The 15,683-nt window shown below is 34.0% G+C and overlaps 1 protein-coding gene across 18 annotated transcripts in view; it reads right to left on the bottom strand.

Annotated features, from left to right (window-relative positions):
* camk2g2 (calcium/calmodulin-dependent protein kinase (CaM kinase) II gamma 2) overlaps positions 1–15,683 on the bottom strand; it is a 59,240-nt gene that overhangs the window by 4,845 nt on the left and 38,712 nt on the right. Inside the window, exons 13-18 of one of the 18 annotated variants that reach the window (XM_028467826.1) lie at positions 15,489–15,548; positions 12,466–12,506; positions 9,168–9,248; positions 5,970–6,014; positions 4,680–4,734; positions 899–974 (exon numbers count right to left, since the gene is read on the bottom strand). In XM_028467826.1, the coding sequence (XP_028323627.1) occupies positions 899–974; positions 4,680–4,734; positions 5,970–6,014; positions 9,168–9,248; positions 12,466–12,506; positions 15,489–15,548 (358 nt within the window). Of the gene's footprint in view, positions 1–898; positions 975–4,679; positions 4,735–5,969; positions 6,015–9,167; positions 9,249–11,221; positions 11,255–12,465; positions 12,507–15,488; positions 15,549–15,683 lie in introns of all 18 variants that reach the window. The other 17 variants (XM_028467827.1, XM_028467834.1, XM_028467836.1 and 14 more) reach the window with 17 other exon arrangements.

Here is a 15,683-nt window from a genome sequence, read left to right as displayed (position 1 = left end):
ATGTAGATATAACCCTTCTATTTTTATATTTATTGTTCCCATCATCATTAAATGGAGGGATTAGGCCAGTGGTTACCAACCTTTTTTTTAATCCCGACCCCAATTTATATCACAAATGTTTGGCGACCCCAATGAATTATTTTTAGAATCTGTTTTTGATCCAGTTTGTGATACTTCATGCACTAATCCTGGCTACTCTGTATTTGTTACAAAGTGACAAGATGCAGCAGCTCAGATATTTTTATACTGTATTTTTTTTCTTGCTTTATATTTGAGAAAGTGAAAGTATGTGTCAAACTCAAGGCCCGGGGGCCAAATCTGGCCCTTCAGAGCACCCGAATTGGCCCGCAGGAGAAAGTGAACATGACAGAGAAAACATGAATCATTGTGTAAATAATTACATTCAGTTGTAAATTGTCATTGAAAGAACTCTAAATTTTCACAAAATCGCGCAATTTTTAGCAAATTAGAATTATTATAAAATAAAAATTGGTCAAATAAATACATTATTTGTTACATATCGCTAAGATATTGTGGATGCTTTCCATATTTTATGTCTAATTTATAACTGGAAGTGCAAAACCCATTCATGTAGAAATTGTTCGTTTTCCCTCCTAAAACCAGTGGTCGACTTATGATCAAACTGGGTTGTATTTGGCCTTTGAACTAAAATGAGTTTGACACCCCCTGAAGTATAGAATACAGTTGTATAACATTGTGTGTTGTGATTTAATTTGAAAAAGAATAATAATTAAAACATTTTGATACATATTTTTAATCAGTAATTACTTTTAAACAAGTTTCAGGCGACCCCAAGGTTTAAAAACCCTGGAATAAGCTGATATATGAGTTGAAATCGTGAACCAGACGTGTGAATAAACAAAGGTTTGTAACTCACGTGTAGGCGTCAAAGTCTCCGTTGTTGATGGCCTCGATCAGCTGCTCAGTCATCTTTATTATCTCCTGCTTACGAGCTGAGGAGACAAAAACAGACCGTCTATAAAGTGATTTTGGTTCCACATGTACAGTACATCCATTCACCACATGCTCCAAAACCATCATGGCACTAAATCCCGGCATCATCCGAAACCAAGAATCTGTCACACGCAAAGAAAAATCAGATCTGGAAGCACAAAATGAAGAAAAAAAAAAAAACAAACACCGCAACATCTGCACAGAACTCTTTATGCCGCAGTCAGAAAGTAGCAGAGAAAGGCAGGAGGAACCACACAAAACGCTTAGTCAGCATTTGACTTACGTTCAGCCTCAACAGGATCAGCTGCAGCTGGCAGCAGATACAACACACAACTATCATCATAAAGTATCCTCAACCCAGATTTGATTGGTCAGCTGAAAGAAAACGATGATCTTTCACACATTTGAGTGAAATAACCACATTTTGAAAGAAGAAAATACAGATAACGACTGATTTGTTTGAATAACTGAGCAACTTGTTTGCCACTTGTTTCTTTGTGATCTCTTCTTCCTTCTTGACATTCAGACAACTGTTTTTCAAGAAATGTACTTTGAGCTCCTCACATGTTTTGACTGTAAACTGCCAGTCTTCTTCAGAGGCGTCTGCTTATCGCTTTGATGTTTCCTTGACTTCCACGTAATAATTCCAGGAAGTTATTTTTAAATAATATGTTATGGTATACTTTATTCAGACAACTGTTTTTCAGGAATTTTACATTGATCTCCAATCGTGTTTTGATTGTCAACTGCCAGTCTTCTTAAGAGGCATCTGCTGTTTGCTTTGATGTGTTAATTGATTTCTGTGTAAAGTTGTCTAAATAAATAAAACCATAACATATTATTTAAAAAAAAAAAAAAAAAAAAAAAGACTAAAGGAACTTGCTGGAATAATTAAGCAGGAGTCAAGGAAAACATCAAAGCAATCAGTAGACATCTCTGAAGAAGATTGGCAGTTGACAGTCGAAACATGTCAGGAGATCAAAGTAAATTTGTGAATAACAGTTGTCTGAATAAATGAAATCTTAACATATCATAAAAAAAACTTGCTTGGATTATTACGCAGAAGTCAAGGAAAACATCAAAGCGATCAGCAGATGCCTCTGAAGAAGACTAGGAGTAGACAGTCAAAAAATGGCAGGAGATCAAAGTAAAAGTTGTCTGAATAAATTAACTCAACATATTATTCCAAAAGAACACAGAAAGAACTTGCAGAAATTATTACGCAAAAGACAGGGATGCATCAAAGTGATCAGCAGATGCCTCTGGAGAAGACTGGAAGTTGGCAGTCAAAAAATGTCAGGAGATCAAAGTGAAAGTTGTCTGAGTAAATGAAACATATTATTCCAACAGAAGACAGAAATAACTTTTGACATTCCTTTTTTCTACTAATGAATTGACATCCCGTGTTTTTTTTACCATCACAGTCACAACATTCACACTGAATGTAATGCAGTTGCTATTCACAGAGTAACTTGGTCTTGACAGATGCAGACATTTATAGCTGGAAACGAGGATCATCTTTATTTCAACAGTATCACTGCAATAAAATACAACTCTAGGAATATATGCAGTTATTCCCTTAAGTGCCGCTTCAGCTTTACTGCCAAACGTGTAAAAATACAACTACCTCCCCATCGTTGGCAACTCTTAACCACTGAGTCGTCTCAAAGCACTTAACAGACTTTTGTTACTGTAACAAAATACAGCCACACACCCACACTACTTTATTGGAAGCGACTTGGGCGTTAAACATCTGATAAAGGACACTTAGGTGTAACTTAACCTCTAAGAAGCCTCATTTATCAGTCTGTGATATATCCAGCACTGCTTAAGCACAGACACATGACACATTCAATGCATAGATGCCCTTAAATGAATCCCTATCAAGCTGGATTTGATTCCAGAGTTTTAAGATACAGTTTATTGCTGATTTTATTGTTTTTACTGCTGATTTGAATGTTTTTGTTGATTTTTTTAAACTGTTAAATGTTTTCTGTTCCGCTTTTTAAACATATAAAGCTCATTGTGTATGAAACGCACTATACAAATAATTAGAACGAAAGCTACAAATCACCTTTGTTGACTCCAAAAATGCCCCATCATAGGGAATGTGCAATTAACACAGCTTTTTGTGGAATACTTGTGTATTTATGGTGCCAACTTTCTGTTTACATTTTCTTTTTTGTGTGTGTTCTTGTCTGGTTTCACGAGATTAAGTGCAACTACATTTCTTTCCCGATGCACATTGGAATATGCATGTTTGAAGCCTAATCTGCTCCATAATCTGTGTTTTAGCACAGCTGAAAGGGCATTTACATTTAAATCTGCTGTCCTAAAGCATGCGTGACGGGAAACAGGGATGACAGATATGAAATGTACATAAGAAATAAGAAATCCATGTTGAACTAAGTCTATGGTAGGTGTACCACAGAGCCAGTAGATGGCAGCAGAGGAAAGAAAAGTCATCATATCGTCTCTAATTTTGCAATCCTCTGCCTTTTCACCAATGAAACGTTTCTGTGAGGTTGACTTGTTCCTTCTTGACTAAGTTAAGTTCTGCTAAATGCGTGAAAGGCTGCTTTAAGTAAAGGAATTACCCTTTATTTCTTTCTTTTTCCTCCTTCATTCATTTAAAGCCCTCAAAGGGTCATCCTGGAACTAAAGGTGATTCATCAAAGGCTTATGTGTCATGTGATGGTGACAACAATCAAAGAAACAAAGCAAACCACAGCCAGTGACAAGTCAATATGGATCCTATGTTTGAACTAAACTAATAAACAAATTAGAGACCTGCGATCACAGATTATAACGCAATAAAAACTAAATATTAATACGAACAAAGGTTTCACGAGCCTAAATCCTGAACTGGGACCTCTTGACAATTTATTATTATTATTAATTTTTGGGTTTTTTTTGACTGCATATTTCAACAACACATCAAATATTTTTTAGTCTTACAGCAAATTTAATTAATTAATTTAATTAAAACATTATTTCCATTTGTGTTTCTTAAAAGCAAAAAAAAACTTAGAAATAATTTAAATATTTAAAATTAAATTAAAAAAGAAATATTTAAAAAAAAATAAATAAAAAGTGATATTTAAAAAATAAAGTAATATTTCATATGTAAAATATAATAGATATATTTTTTAAAAAATAAATAAAAAGTAATATTTAAAAAATAAAATAAAAAAGTAATATTTAAAGAATAGAATTGAAAAAGTAATATTTAAAACATTTAAATTAAAAAAGTAATATTTCAAAGATTAAATTTAAAAAGTAATATTTCAAAGATTAAATTTAAAAAGGTAACATTCAATTTTTTTATAAAACTGATTGAAAAATATAATATTTAAAAAATGTAATTAAAAAATTGCATTTCATTGCTAAAATGTAAAAAAATAAAATAAAAAATTTATATTTTAAAAATATATATTTAAAAAATAAAATTAAAAAAGTAATATTTAAAAGATTACATTTAAAAAGGTAATATTTCAAAAATAAAATTTTACAGAACTGATTAAAAAAATTTAATTCAGTTCAGACATGACACGATCTGCTCTGTGATCATTCACAGAATCAGATACATAGAGCTCTTTAGGGTGGACTGATAAATAAAACCTTTACCTACAAATATATTAAAAAAACAACATCTAAACTGTGAGGACAAATACATGCAGAGTAGGTGAAAGTTGGATAAGTACCTTTCCTACCTTTCATGTCCTCCTCTTCTGCATTATTGCAGCTCTCTGTGGAGCCCTGTCAGACATAACACAGGTCAGAAAAGCAAAATAAAGGAGACTAATAAACATCCATGTTTCATTTCTAACAGGAGGAGGGTTAGAAATACTAGTGCACACACTGTAAGCCGCTTAACGACACAGATACAACTGAATGGATGATGGTGGATGAAGACTTCCTCCCAGGAGCACAAACCAGTACGGCCAGTGAGGGAACCATGTGTGGGGTGAAATTTGAAAAGTGTGCAAGCCATAGCTTTATCAACCGGGAGTGATTGCTTTGCTGTGCATTGTGGGTAAACAGCGATAGAAAGCATTCCAGTGTGGAAAAGTGAAGGGTTAATTGTATAAAAGTGACAGAGCAATATGTTTATTTATTAATAAAGACGTGTAGGATTTTCTCTTGTATCCATCTATGGTGGAATCGTGCTACATTAAATTAATGAGGTTAAGTTAAATTAGATGTGGGCCTCACATTTTAAATGAAAACAAAAAAAGAAATACACACTAGAGAAGAACATTTTCATAATAAAATAGGAATTATTTTATCATTTATGTTGTTGGAAAATCTATTTAAAAAATTGGGGGGCGGGAAATGCTTGCAATGATTTTAATTAGGCTAGAAACTGATTTTTATCAATAAACGAATAGCTTAAATACATGACTTAGAACAGGCCTATTGATTACAACATGCTTTAAACCAGATGTTACCCAAACTGCGGGGCGCACCCCCTAGGAGGGACGTGACGTCATGACAGGGCGCTCGAGCATGAAAAGTAGAATTTTTTTTCTTCTTTGCACTATATTGTTAAAGAGCTTTATTACTATTTAGTATGACATTTTAAGATTTTTAGTTGTTTTTTTTAAAGGTCACACAAATTTTTTTTTAATTAAATTTATTACTGTTTTAAGATTATTAGCTATTACTTATTTTTATGAGATTTGAAGAATAGTCCACATTTTTATTTTTTCAAAAAAGGTTGAACCTTTTTTTTTTTTTTAACTTCTTTTTTATTTTATTTATTTATTTATTTATTACATTTTGTCACGAGTAAATATTCATTTAAAAAGCAAAGAAATTATTTCAATTAACTTTTTTTTTTTTTTTAACAAAACGTGGAATAAGAAAACACTGCAGCTGTTTGAAAATAATCCTCCTAATGAATTTCTCTGAGTTAAAGTGCAGATATGGGACTTGTTTTGAGAAAATCCTCCACGTTGTTTGTGTCCAAAGTGGGAAAAGTAGCGGCTTACCTTGGTGCCGTCAGCTTGGTTGTGTACAACTGTTGTCTGGGCTTCCTGGGGGGAGGTAGGACACACTTTACCATGCAGGGAGGGGGGAGGGGATGTATGAGGGAGGAATAGCAATGTATTCCATGATGGTAAAAACTACACACAACAGGACACACACCGCGGCTGTGGAGCAATTCTGATGTTTAAAGACGGGGATGAAGAGTGGATTTGTTCTCTGGTCCACAGCACTAACACCCACACATACACCCCCACCCACACATATATCTACACCTACAGGAACAGGGTCATTTCAGAGTCTCCAAAATGCATCAAGAACATCAAGAACAGCCATGGACACGTTTTTCAACCATGGCCACAACTGAGGAGGAGGTTCTGCAGTGATGAAGATAACTATTTTATTTTATTTTTTAATTATTTAATGCATTACATCTTTTAAGAGTTGAACTGTTTTTATTACTAATTTTAATGTTTTATATTTTATAAATTCTTCCCTTCTCTACTTTTTTTTTAATGTTTATCTCTGATTCTTTATTTGTCATATTTTTAACAATTTAATTAAATTACTGCTGCGTGCATTAATCTCTCAACATTTCTTTTTTTAAATTTTAAATATAATTTTACCTTTTGTCAATCACTTTAGCAAAATTCTTTAAAGCAACTGAATTTGTAAGAAAGGTGCTATATAAATAAAATAGTTTGATTGATTGATAATTAGTGAAAGCAGGTATAAATAAATAAATATATAAACAAAGCAGAAATAAGGCTTTTGTTGGACTTGTTTAGTTAGAAAAGCTTTAGGATTTTATTTGAATTCGAAATTGAGTGTATTTTTATTTTCTTCAACAGCCCATAAAAGAGGTGAAATGTGAAGAAGAAATATTTACTGGGAGGGAAATGATAAGATTTAGCTAGAATGCTCTCCAAAACACTATAAGACATAAAAAATAGCATTGTTGTCCAAAATGTATGTTTTTCTTATGCCGTTTCCTCCTCCTCCTCAGCTCTGACCCTCCCATTTAAAACATTGAGCACAACCATTTTTACGAGCTTAAAATACATCACAGTTAATAGAACAACACTGGTTCACCTTGAGGTCTGCAGCCCCTTCAATGACGAGGGAAACATTTGGTTTCTCTCAAAGAAACTCAAAACATTTCAGACTCAACTTAAACCACTAATGGAAAGTTAAGCTGAGACATGGAGTTGGTAGTCAACGTGTGGTGTGCAGACCCTGGTGGACCGCTGAGAGGATAACTGAGAATAATTCATGTTCACTGGCTTGTTTCACTGCTGGAGTAGATAAAGAAAACCTAGGGCTGGGAGATTTGGCCTAAAAAAAAAATTCTCTTATTTTTTAAAGAAAAATTCGAGTTTCAATTTTTTTTTTTTTCTCAATGCACCTAAAATGACTGCAGACGTCAGATATATTGTCAAAAGAGCAACTTTATTACAATCCCAAAATAAAAAGTAAATGAGGCAATTTCAAGCTTTAACCCAGGTTTAAACAAAAGTGCAACAGCAACTTCACAGTAGCTTCAATTTTCTGATTAAGATAATTACATAACTACAAATTTTATACAAACAACTAACTCTTCCCTTAGCATCTCAGCATAGTGCGAATAAAAAATTTAAACATGCCCGTGGCACACAAAGAGCCTACTCAAAGGGTTAACACGTAAACAAAAAAGGGGCTGGCTCACGTTGCGCTACGGTATCCCACAAGGACGAAATGCGAAAAAGTCCAAAAAAACAGTGGAGGGAAAAAAAATAACAATAATAAATTTAAAAAAAATAAATAAATCAATAAATCCTCAAATATGAGATGAATAATTTCAGTTTTGTCCAAAACTCTGACATTTGACATTCTATTGTTCACCCGCCTTAGAGGGGAAAAACATCTGTTACTTGCTGTTTATATTTTTTGGCTCCTGCAACGCCATGTATTGTCTCATTTCATTAAAACGTTGACTTTTTTAAAATATGTGTCAGGCTACTGCATATGGAAATACTTTTAAAGCTGTTGAAGACAATGTTTTTTTGTTGTTTTTTTATTTTTCATCAGAAAGACACACCAATCAATAAATCTAAGATAAATTACTCACAGACAAATGTAGAAGCTGAAAATTGCCACTAGAAAGTCCATTTTAGTGTAAACACACAAACCGAGTGCTGACAAATGTCGGAAAAGTTTCCTGCATTGCATTGTGGGATGTGGAGTCCTGTAGACAGATGCGTAGAAGTGTTTTTACTTCATTCTTACCATGATTTCTTGTTAAATTTGAAGTGAAAACAATGGCAGATGTTTATTTTTGGAGTTCACACAGAAAGATCTACATTTGCACAAAACTGAATGTCACATGTCGTGAGGCGATATCAATGGGAATACTGGGAACCAACAAAACTAGTTAATCACGCCTCTTTCTGTGGTGAAATATCATAAGAAATCAGGGTAAAAACACATTTATGTAACCATTTAAGGGACTCCACATCCCACAATGCAATGCATGAAACTTTTCCATCAATAAACTGAGTGTTTACAGTGGAGATCAATTAAACTTTGTCTTTATATGATAAAAAAAAAAAAAAAAAGATTATCTCCAGCAGCTTTTAATTTACAGCTACTGTATGTAACACTGATAAATGGAACACTTGGAATGTTTTTTTTCCATAGATTTGAGACAGAAGGGGCTGCATCCTCTCTTACACATGGTATTTTACTGATCCACTCGAGCTCCTGTTTTACCCACTTCTATTTTTTTATTTTTCAAAATACTGTGCTGCGAAGCTTGAGCGACGACACGTTCAAACAAATCAAAAGAGTCGCAGAGATGTGGCTGCGTTTGTACAACTTCATCCAAAGCGTCTGCTGTTGTTCAGCAAAATGAAAGTCATTTGTCTGTCTGTCAGCGCGCTGCGTTTGTGTGAACAGAAATAGTGTGTGTGTGTGTGTGTGTGTGTGTGTGTCCTGAGGAGGCGTGTGTGGGTAAAACAGGAGCTCGTTCAATTTCAAAGTCGTCAAATTCACCACCGACGTCACAGTTTGTGTAAAACAGGAGCAGAGGTTTGGATGATGATGATGATGATGATGATGATGATGATGGATGAATCAGGGGTTTAAACTTTACATCAAGTGGGAATGAGATGAACACAGAGGATAGAAACCAAACAAACAGTGACACAGTGATGGGGGTATAATACCATTGGAGCTGAGGATGACATGCTGCTGTCTTTGGTGCTGCTGCTGCTCACTACACTGTTTTTACTGCTGTTTCCCTGCGACTGGGTACAGAAACACAGCACAGTGACGTCCCCGCACATCAGCGGGAATGTGCAGGGAATGTAGCGTACAGCTAAGCTAATCTCATGGCAACGCTGTAAAACACTACAGCAACAAGTTAAAGCTGCACAATGTAGGAACATGTGCAGAATTAATGTGCAAATATCAAACTGATGATTCTTTAAATCCCTTTGATGCCTCGAGCGTTCACAGGAAAATTCGGATCTACCGGCTGTTGTTTGACGGGAAAAAAAAGTATTAAAAAAATATTACAAATTAGTTTTTTCTGTACCTGATGTTTGCACAAATCATTGAAATAAGAAAAAAAAAAAAAAACATATTTATCATCTTTATTATTCAAAGTTTAACTTTGGATGACACTAATTTCTGTGAAAAAAAAAAAAAAATAGCAGTGGTTCCCAACCTTTTTCTTGTCATGACCCCATTTTTATCACAAATTTATTTTTCTCTAAACTTAGTTGTTTGATCCTATTTGCTATTCTGTGTTAAAACTACAGAGTAGTAAGGATTAGTGCACAAAGTGACAATATGCACCAGCTCTGATATTCACGACCACAAGGTTGAAAAACCACAGTTTACGGGAAAATTCTGATTTTTGAAAATGGTTTGACAGAAAAATCGTCTTTTATGAAAAATAATGATTGAATGAAGTAGTTTTCTCTGTACCAGATGTTTGCATAAATCATTAAAAATAATTAAAAAAATAAAAAAATATTTAGCGCCTTTATTATTATTCAAAGTTTAACTATGAATTAACTAATTTCTGTAAAAAAACAAAAAAATAAACGTTATCCACGTGATGTTAAGGCAGTAGGTCTGACATGTTTAATATGTCATTTTAAACACACTAAAGGATATTTTCTCATTTTTAAATGTTTCCCACACCTGGTCTGAGCATGCAGTGAGCGACCCAAATGAAAGGTTTGACTTTTCTTTATTATATCTGTAAAATAACAAACAATTTCCTTATAATAATATTAAAAAAATCTCATTTTAAGTAAGTTCTACCTATTGCTATGGCTAATATTGCTCTCAGTTAACCAAAATATAATATATGGGTCAATGACATGACACCTATATATTCTGTTCAACTGCATTTTTTTTTTTAGTAAAAAAAGGTTTAAATGCATAAAAAGATGCCAAATTTGTAGTAAATTAGTATATATATGCTCACGTCGATTTGTTTTTAATATTTTCTGCCCTATTTTAGTTATATTATTGTACTGTATAAAAGTTTTTAGATTTATATTTCCATCATAAACATTAATGCAAACCTTGCTCGATGACGCCCATTTTATGAGCTATCATGCGTCGGAATCCTTATACTGTACGTCATTGACCCATATATAGATATAACACATTCTGTCACACTTTACTTAAAGTTTCATACATAAGGCTGATATTACGCTGTCATTATCTGTCATTAGCATGAATAATGTGCCATGAAGGCTGTCATTAAGTGTTGTTCGCTAAAATATGACACCTTTGGAGCTATGTTGCCACTGTAAAGAAGTTGCAGTATTGTAAAATGTAATGCATGTGCGTCAAGAATGCCATGAATTTAAATTAATATATATAATGTGTTTTTTTTTTTTTTTTCAAAGACAGCTTTTGTAGACAGAGGAGGGAACAGAGTCTCAAATGAAAGGATTGAATGGAAATAAGAACATGACAAAGTGATGTTTGTAGTGATTTAAATGTCAGTTTCCATCTGGGGAAGGGGGGGGGGGGGGGGTTTGGGTGAACAAACAGCAGTTTGAAATGCTTTTGGTGGCTTAAGGAGATGCAGAGATGTTGGGTTAAGGAGAGAATGGTAATAAATGGTTTTCTTGAAGTCACTCTGTCCTAAGATTAAAATATTTTAAAATAAAGCAGAACAAAAAAGACCCAGAAGAGGCAAAAACAACAGAGGGAGAAGAGAAAAAAACAAGGAAAACGACAGAGACGATCTCACCATCAAACAAACACTCGAGCTGGACTTCCTTTTCTGACAGACAGCAATAAAAAAAGGAGGAGGAAAAATATATATAAAGGGTCATCGGGGGAAACAGATAAAAAAAAACAAACAAACAGCAGAGAAGTGAAGCGACAGGAGTGATCCCAGAAAGCAAGAAAAGAAAGAAAACAGCTGCACAGACGAGAAGGAAGGAAAACTGCTGCAAAGAAAAGAGAAATATCTGTGTATGGGGTTAAATCGAAAGGTTTCACAGCTGTGGGGATTCTGATGTGATAAATACAGTAACTGTATGAGGAGTTACAGCAGACGTAGTAAAGTGGCGGCCGGGGGGGCCACATGTGGCCCTCAGTCTAATTATATGCGGCTCCCAAAGTAAATCCACAAAATGATATTAAAAAAACACATAACATCAAAGATCACAATAAAATATACTAAAAAAAAATACATTTAAGAAAAAAATACAGTAAAAGATAAGAAACACTCAGAAAATACTCCAGAAACATATAAAACTACTACAAAAATAAACAAAATGACTAAAAAAACATAGAAAATTACAGAAAACGACACCAAAAGCACACAAACTGAAAAGAAAAAGACCAAATAAATGACTCCGCAAAACCCACAATATTGCAAACAAATAAAACGACAGAAATGCACAAGAAAGACTCCAAAAAAAAAAAAAATACAAAATGACAACACAAATACATAATATGACTCCAAAAAAGATACAATTTACAGGGAAAAATACACAAAAGGACAACAGAAATGCACATGTATAAAAAAAACATGTTCAGAATTACATAAAAACACACAAAATTACTCTTAAAAACTACATTCCTGTTAATGCTCAGATTGGTCATTAGTCTGAATGCTGACATGAATGTACATAATGTGGCCCTTCCATCAATCAAGCATGCTCTGATAAAGGTTGTCCACCTCTGAGCTAGAGATTCATTGTGGTGCTTCACTGCATGCACTGACCACCATCTGATGTTTAAAGGGATGCAAATAATCACAGAAACAAAAAATAAAAGGCATAAAAGCTCCTTTTCTTTTACTTCCCCTCATTAAACAGGATGAAGTATTGTTTGGTTTCACGGTTACTTTGAAAAATCAAAATAAAATACATTTCCGCACACTGCCCAAAAAAAATAAAGTTCAAGAAACATGTTAGAACCAGAATTTGACAGAAAGAGACCAAAGAAAAGCAAACTAATGAGTTCATGAGTCAGCAAGCTTACCTTCACGCCATCCGACTTTTTGTTTAGTAAAGTTTTGCAGGCTGTAAAAAAAAAAAAAATAGAGACAACACAGGATAGGTTTCATTAATAAAAGGAGTCAATAATTAAACACAGCTTTTAAGAAATACAGTATATCCCACCTGAAAAATAAAATGAAGATAGATTCCTTTAAAAATGCAAAAATTTGCACAAGCTCAACAAAAGGTAACAAAAATAAATAAATAAATTAAAAAATAAAAATCCAGAACAATCTGCAACTGTAGATTAATTCATATTGAATAGAAAGCAATAATGTGTATTTTGTCTCTTTAAAGCTAGAACAACGACTCAGACTCACAACACAGAATTCATAGACATATGTTTATTCCAAACTCTGTGACATTTCCACTGTAGTGGACAACTGAATGGTTTTTCTAAAAGAAATATTGGCAAAACTTCAATAAACGAATGAATGAATGAATGATTAGGTAAATAAAAAAACACTATCATAAATACCAAATAACTCCAAATAAAAAGTGTTACTTTAATTGCTATTGAATCATAAAATTAAAAATTAAAAAAAAAACTCCACGTTTAATTTACAGCTTTTTTTCTGGCTTTGATGTTTTGGCTGCGGTCTCCATTTTGTCACAAAAATTCCCATAATTAGATGAAAAGGCCTGTTAGCAATTCATTTGGCAACTGAAAGAAGAAAATAAATAAATACATAGTAATTCTTTAAAGTTTAGGTTTTTGCTGACTTGGATAGTAAAAGAATAGCAGGATTTTTGAAAAATTGAGATAAATTGAGATAAAAAAAAAAAAAAATGCAGTCAGGTTTTTTCCCATCATTTTAACTTCTCTTTAGGGCCGAATTTGGATACTCTAGGGGCCGGATTTGGTCCATGAACCTTGAGTTTAACTGGGCTCTCCACTTTCCTTTTCCAGCCTTCGCCCCCAAAAAACCCAGTGTATTAGAAACAATCAGTAGAACACACATGACAAACATGTTTAGAGATCAATCCTTACCTTTGATTTACAAAGAACAAATGAAAGCCATGAGGAGGAGAAGAACAGAGGAATGTGTTTAAAAAAAGACTTTTTCAATCATTCTCACACAGAAAGGTGACGCGGACATGCTGTGCTTTACCAACAAGTGCGTCGTTCAGTGTGAATTTATCACCTCGATCCTCAATAAAACCAGTCATATGAATATAATATAGTGCACTTTAACATGATGATCTGTTATAGTCCAGCCTTTGTTCTGCTGCCATCACTGATTTACACTCCGCTGCATTCAGTGTGTGTCAAACCAATCAATAACAAAGATAAGAGTCATTAATGTGTGAAAGCTCACTCTAATATCACCACTAACTACTAATAAATCAACAACAGAGCACCAGTTACAACAGGATTTTAATTCTGGTGCAAAAGTCATTTAGGAAATAACTTTTGAGCATAAAAAAACAATCAATCAGATTTATTATTATAGGAATTTTGTTCATCCTAATGTCTAATGTGTTTTTTATTTGACTGTTTTTAGGGTCGTCAGTATTTGTTCCTCCTTTATTCTATGAGGGCATATATGATACATTTGCTTAGGTTTTTTTTTAATAATAATAAAAAAAAAACAATACATTATCACAAGAATAAATATATAATGCAGGAAGAGGGCAGAAAGCTTTTCAAATTAAAACAGTGCGCAAATAATCAAACTGTATTCTATACTTTCAATTTTTCAAATATAAATCTAGTTCAAATAAAATTTAGTGTAAAAATATCTGAGCCGTAGCATATTGTCTTTTTGTTGCACTAATCCTGGCTACCCTGCATTTGTAACACAGTATAAACAATATGGTCAAAAAACTAATTATACAGAAAAAAAAGTCTCTGGGGTCGCCAGAAATGTGATATTTATGTATATTTACTCCCACAGACAGTATAGCATAAGATTACTGTTAATTTCACTATAATTATTTTAGCATCGTTGGCTCAAGAGTGTTGCAAAAAATTGACTCGGCAATATATCGCAATGTTACAATGTGTCATTCTCAGATCGATTCAAAATGCATCCATATCAATTAAAAAAACTATATATATTACTATATACTTTTCCACTGCAGGAAACATGTTGACCAGATTGTGTTTTTTCAATGAAATCTAAAAAAAAAAAGTACCAACTTTCTGCATTTATTTGTTGTTCTAGGCATATACCTCAGTTAAGTTGCACTAAAGTCAAAGTTGGTTTAAAAGCCACAGGCAGATGTTATTTTTTTATTTTAAGTTGTTGGCACATGGCATGTTAAAGCCAATGTTTTGAGTGTAAAATATGCCAATAAAATATATTTAATACATAATGTTCTCATGAAGGTGTACATATTTACAGATTAGATGTTTCTTAAGTCATATATATATAAAAAAAAAGCCTTATACTTGAATATCGGGATATATTGTATCGTATTGTGACCTATGTATCGTGATACGAATCATCGAAATATCGCCAGATGCCAGGCATTACACACCCCTAGTTGTTCCTAATTGAGTGTTTGGTTTGAAACACACTGACGTTTTTTTGGATCCTTTTGTCTGTTCGGACATGCCCAAGCTTTAAAAAGAAGAAGGGAAAAAAAAACCAAAATAAAAACCATTGTATGATAGAAAGGTGTGACCAGCTTCCCATGCAGGTGGGCACGCTGCCACTGTTACACATGCTGTGCTTTGCCGTGTTCACCAGAGCCATGCGGAGGGAAGGTTTGGAGCGAGCACGGGCAGGCATCACACGCTTCCTGTTAACGTGTAAAGTGCAATATTTCCTTTACGGTTCGAGGAGCTCAGGCTGCAAGTTGGTGAAAAATACCATCAACGACCATGTGTGCACGATGCCCTGGTGCAACAACAGTGGTCCATGTCTCTGATGTGTTCCATCAGTGGGTACAGGGTGGAGTGCTGGGGGTGGAGGGAAGGGGGGTTTCAAGCAGCCCAAGCCACATGCCAATAATAGCCCGAGCACCAAGTTGGCTGCGCCCGGCCTCCAGCAAACATACCTTCCTGTGCCATTGCGGCCGTGCTGGTGGTAGCGGCAGGGCTGGTATGCTGCCGTCCCACTAACGGACAGAGAGGAGTTCAGAGGAACGCCGACGGTGGGGAGATAAACCTAATTTATTATGTTTAAGTTTCATCTATTCAGACAACTTTTTTCAGGAAATGTACTTTGATCTCTGACATGTTTAGACTGCCAA

This window comes from Gouania willdenowi, chromosome 15 (assembly GCF_900634775.1).
Source record: "Gouania willdenowi chromosome 15, fGouWil2.1, whole genome shotgun sequence".
Lineage (NCBI taxonomy): Eukaryota > Metazoa > Chordata > Actinopteri > Blenniiformes > Gobiesocidae > Gouania > Gouania willdenowi.
The sequence above is the reverse complement of the archived record's forward strand: the minus strand, read 5'-3'. Positions and strand labels throughout refer to the sequence as shown.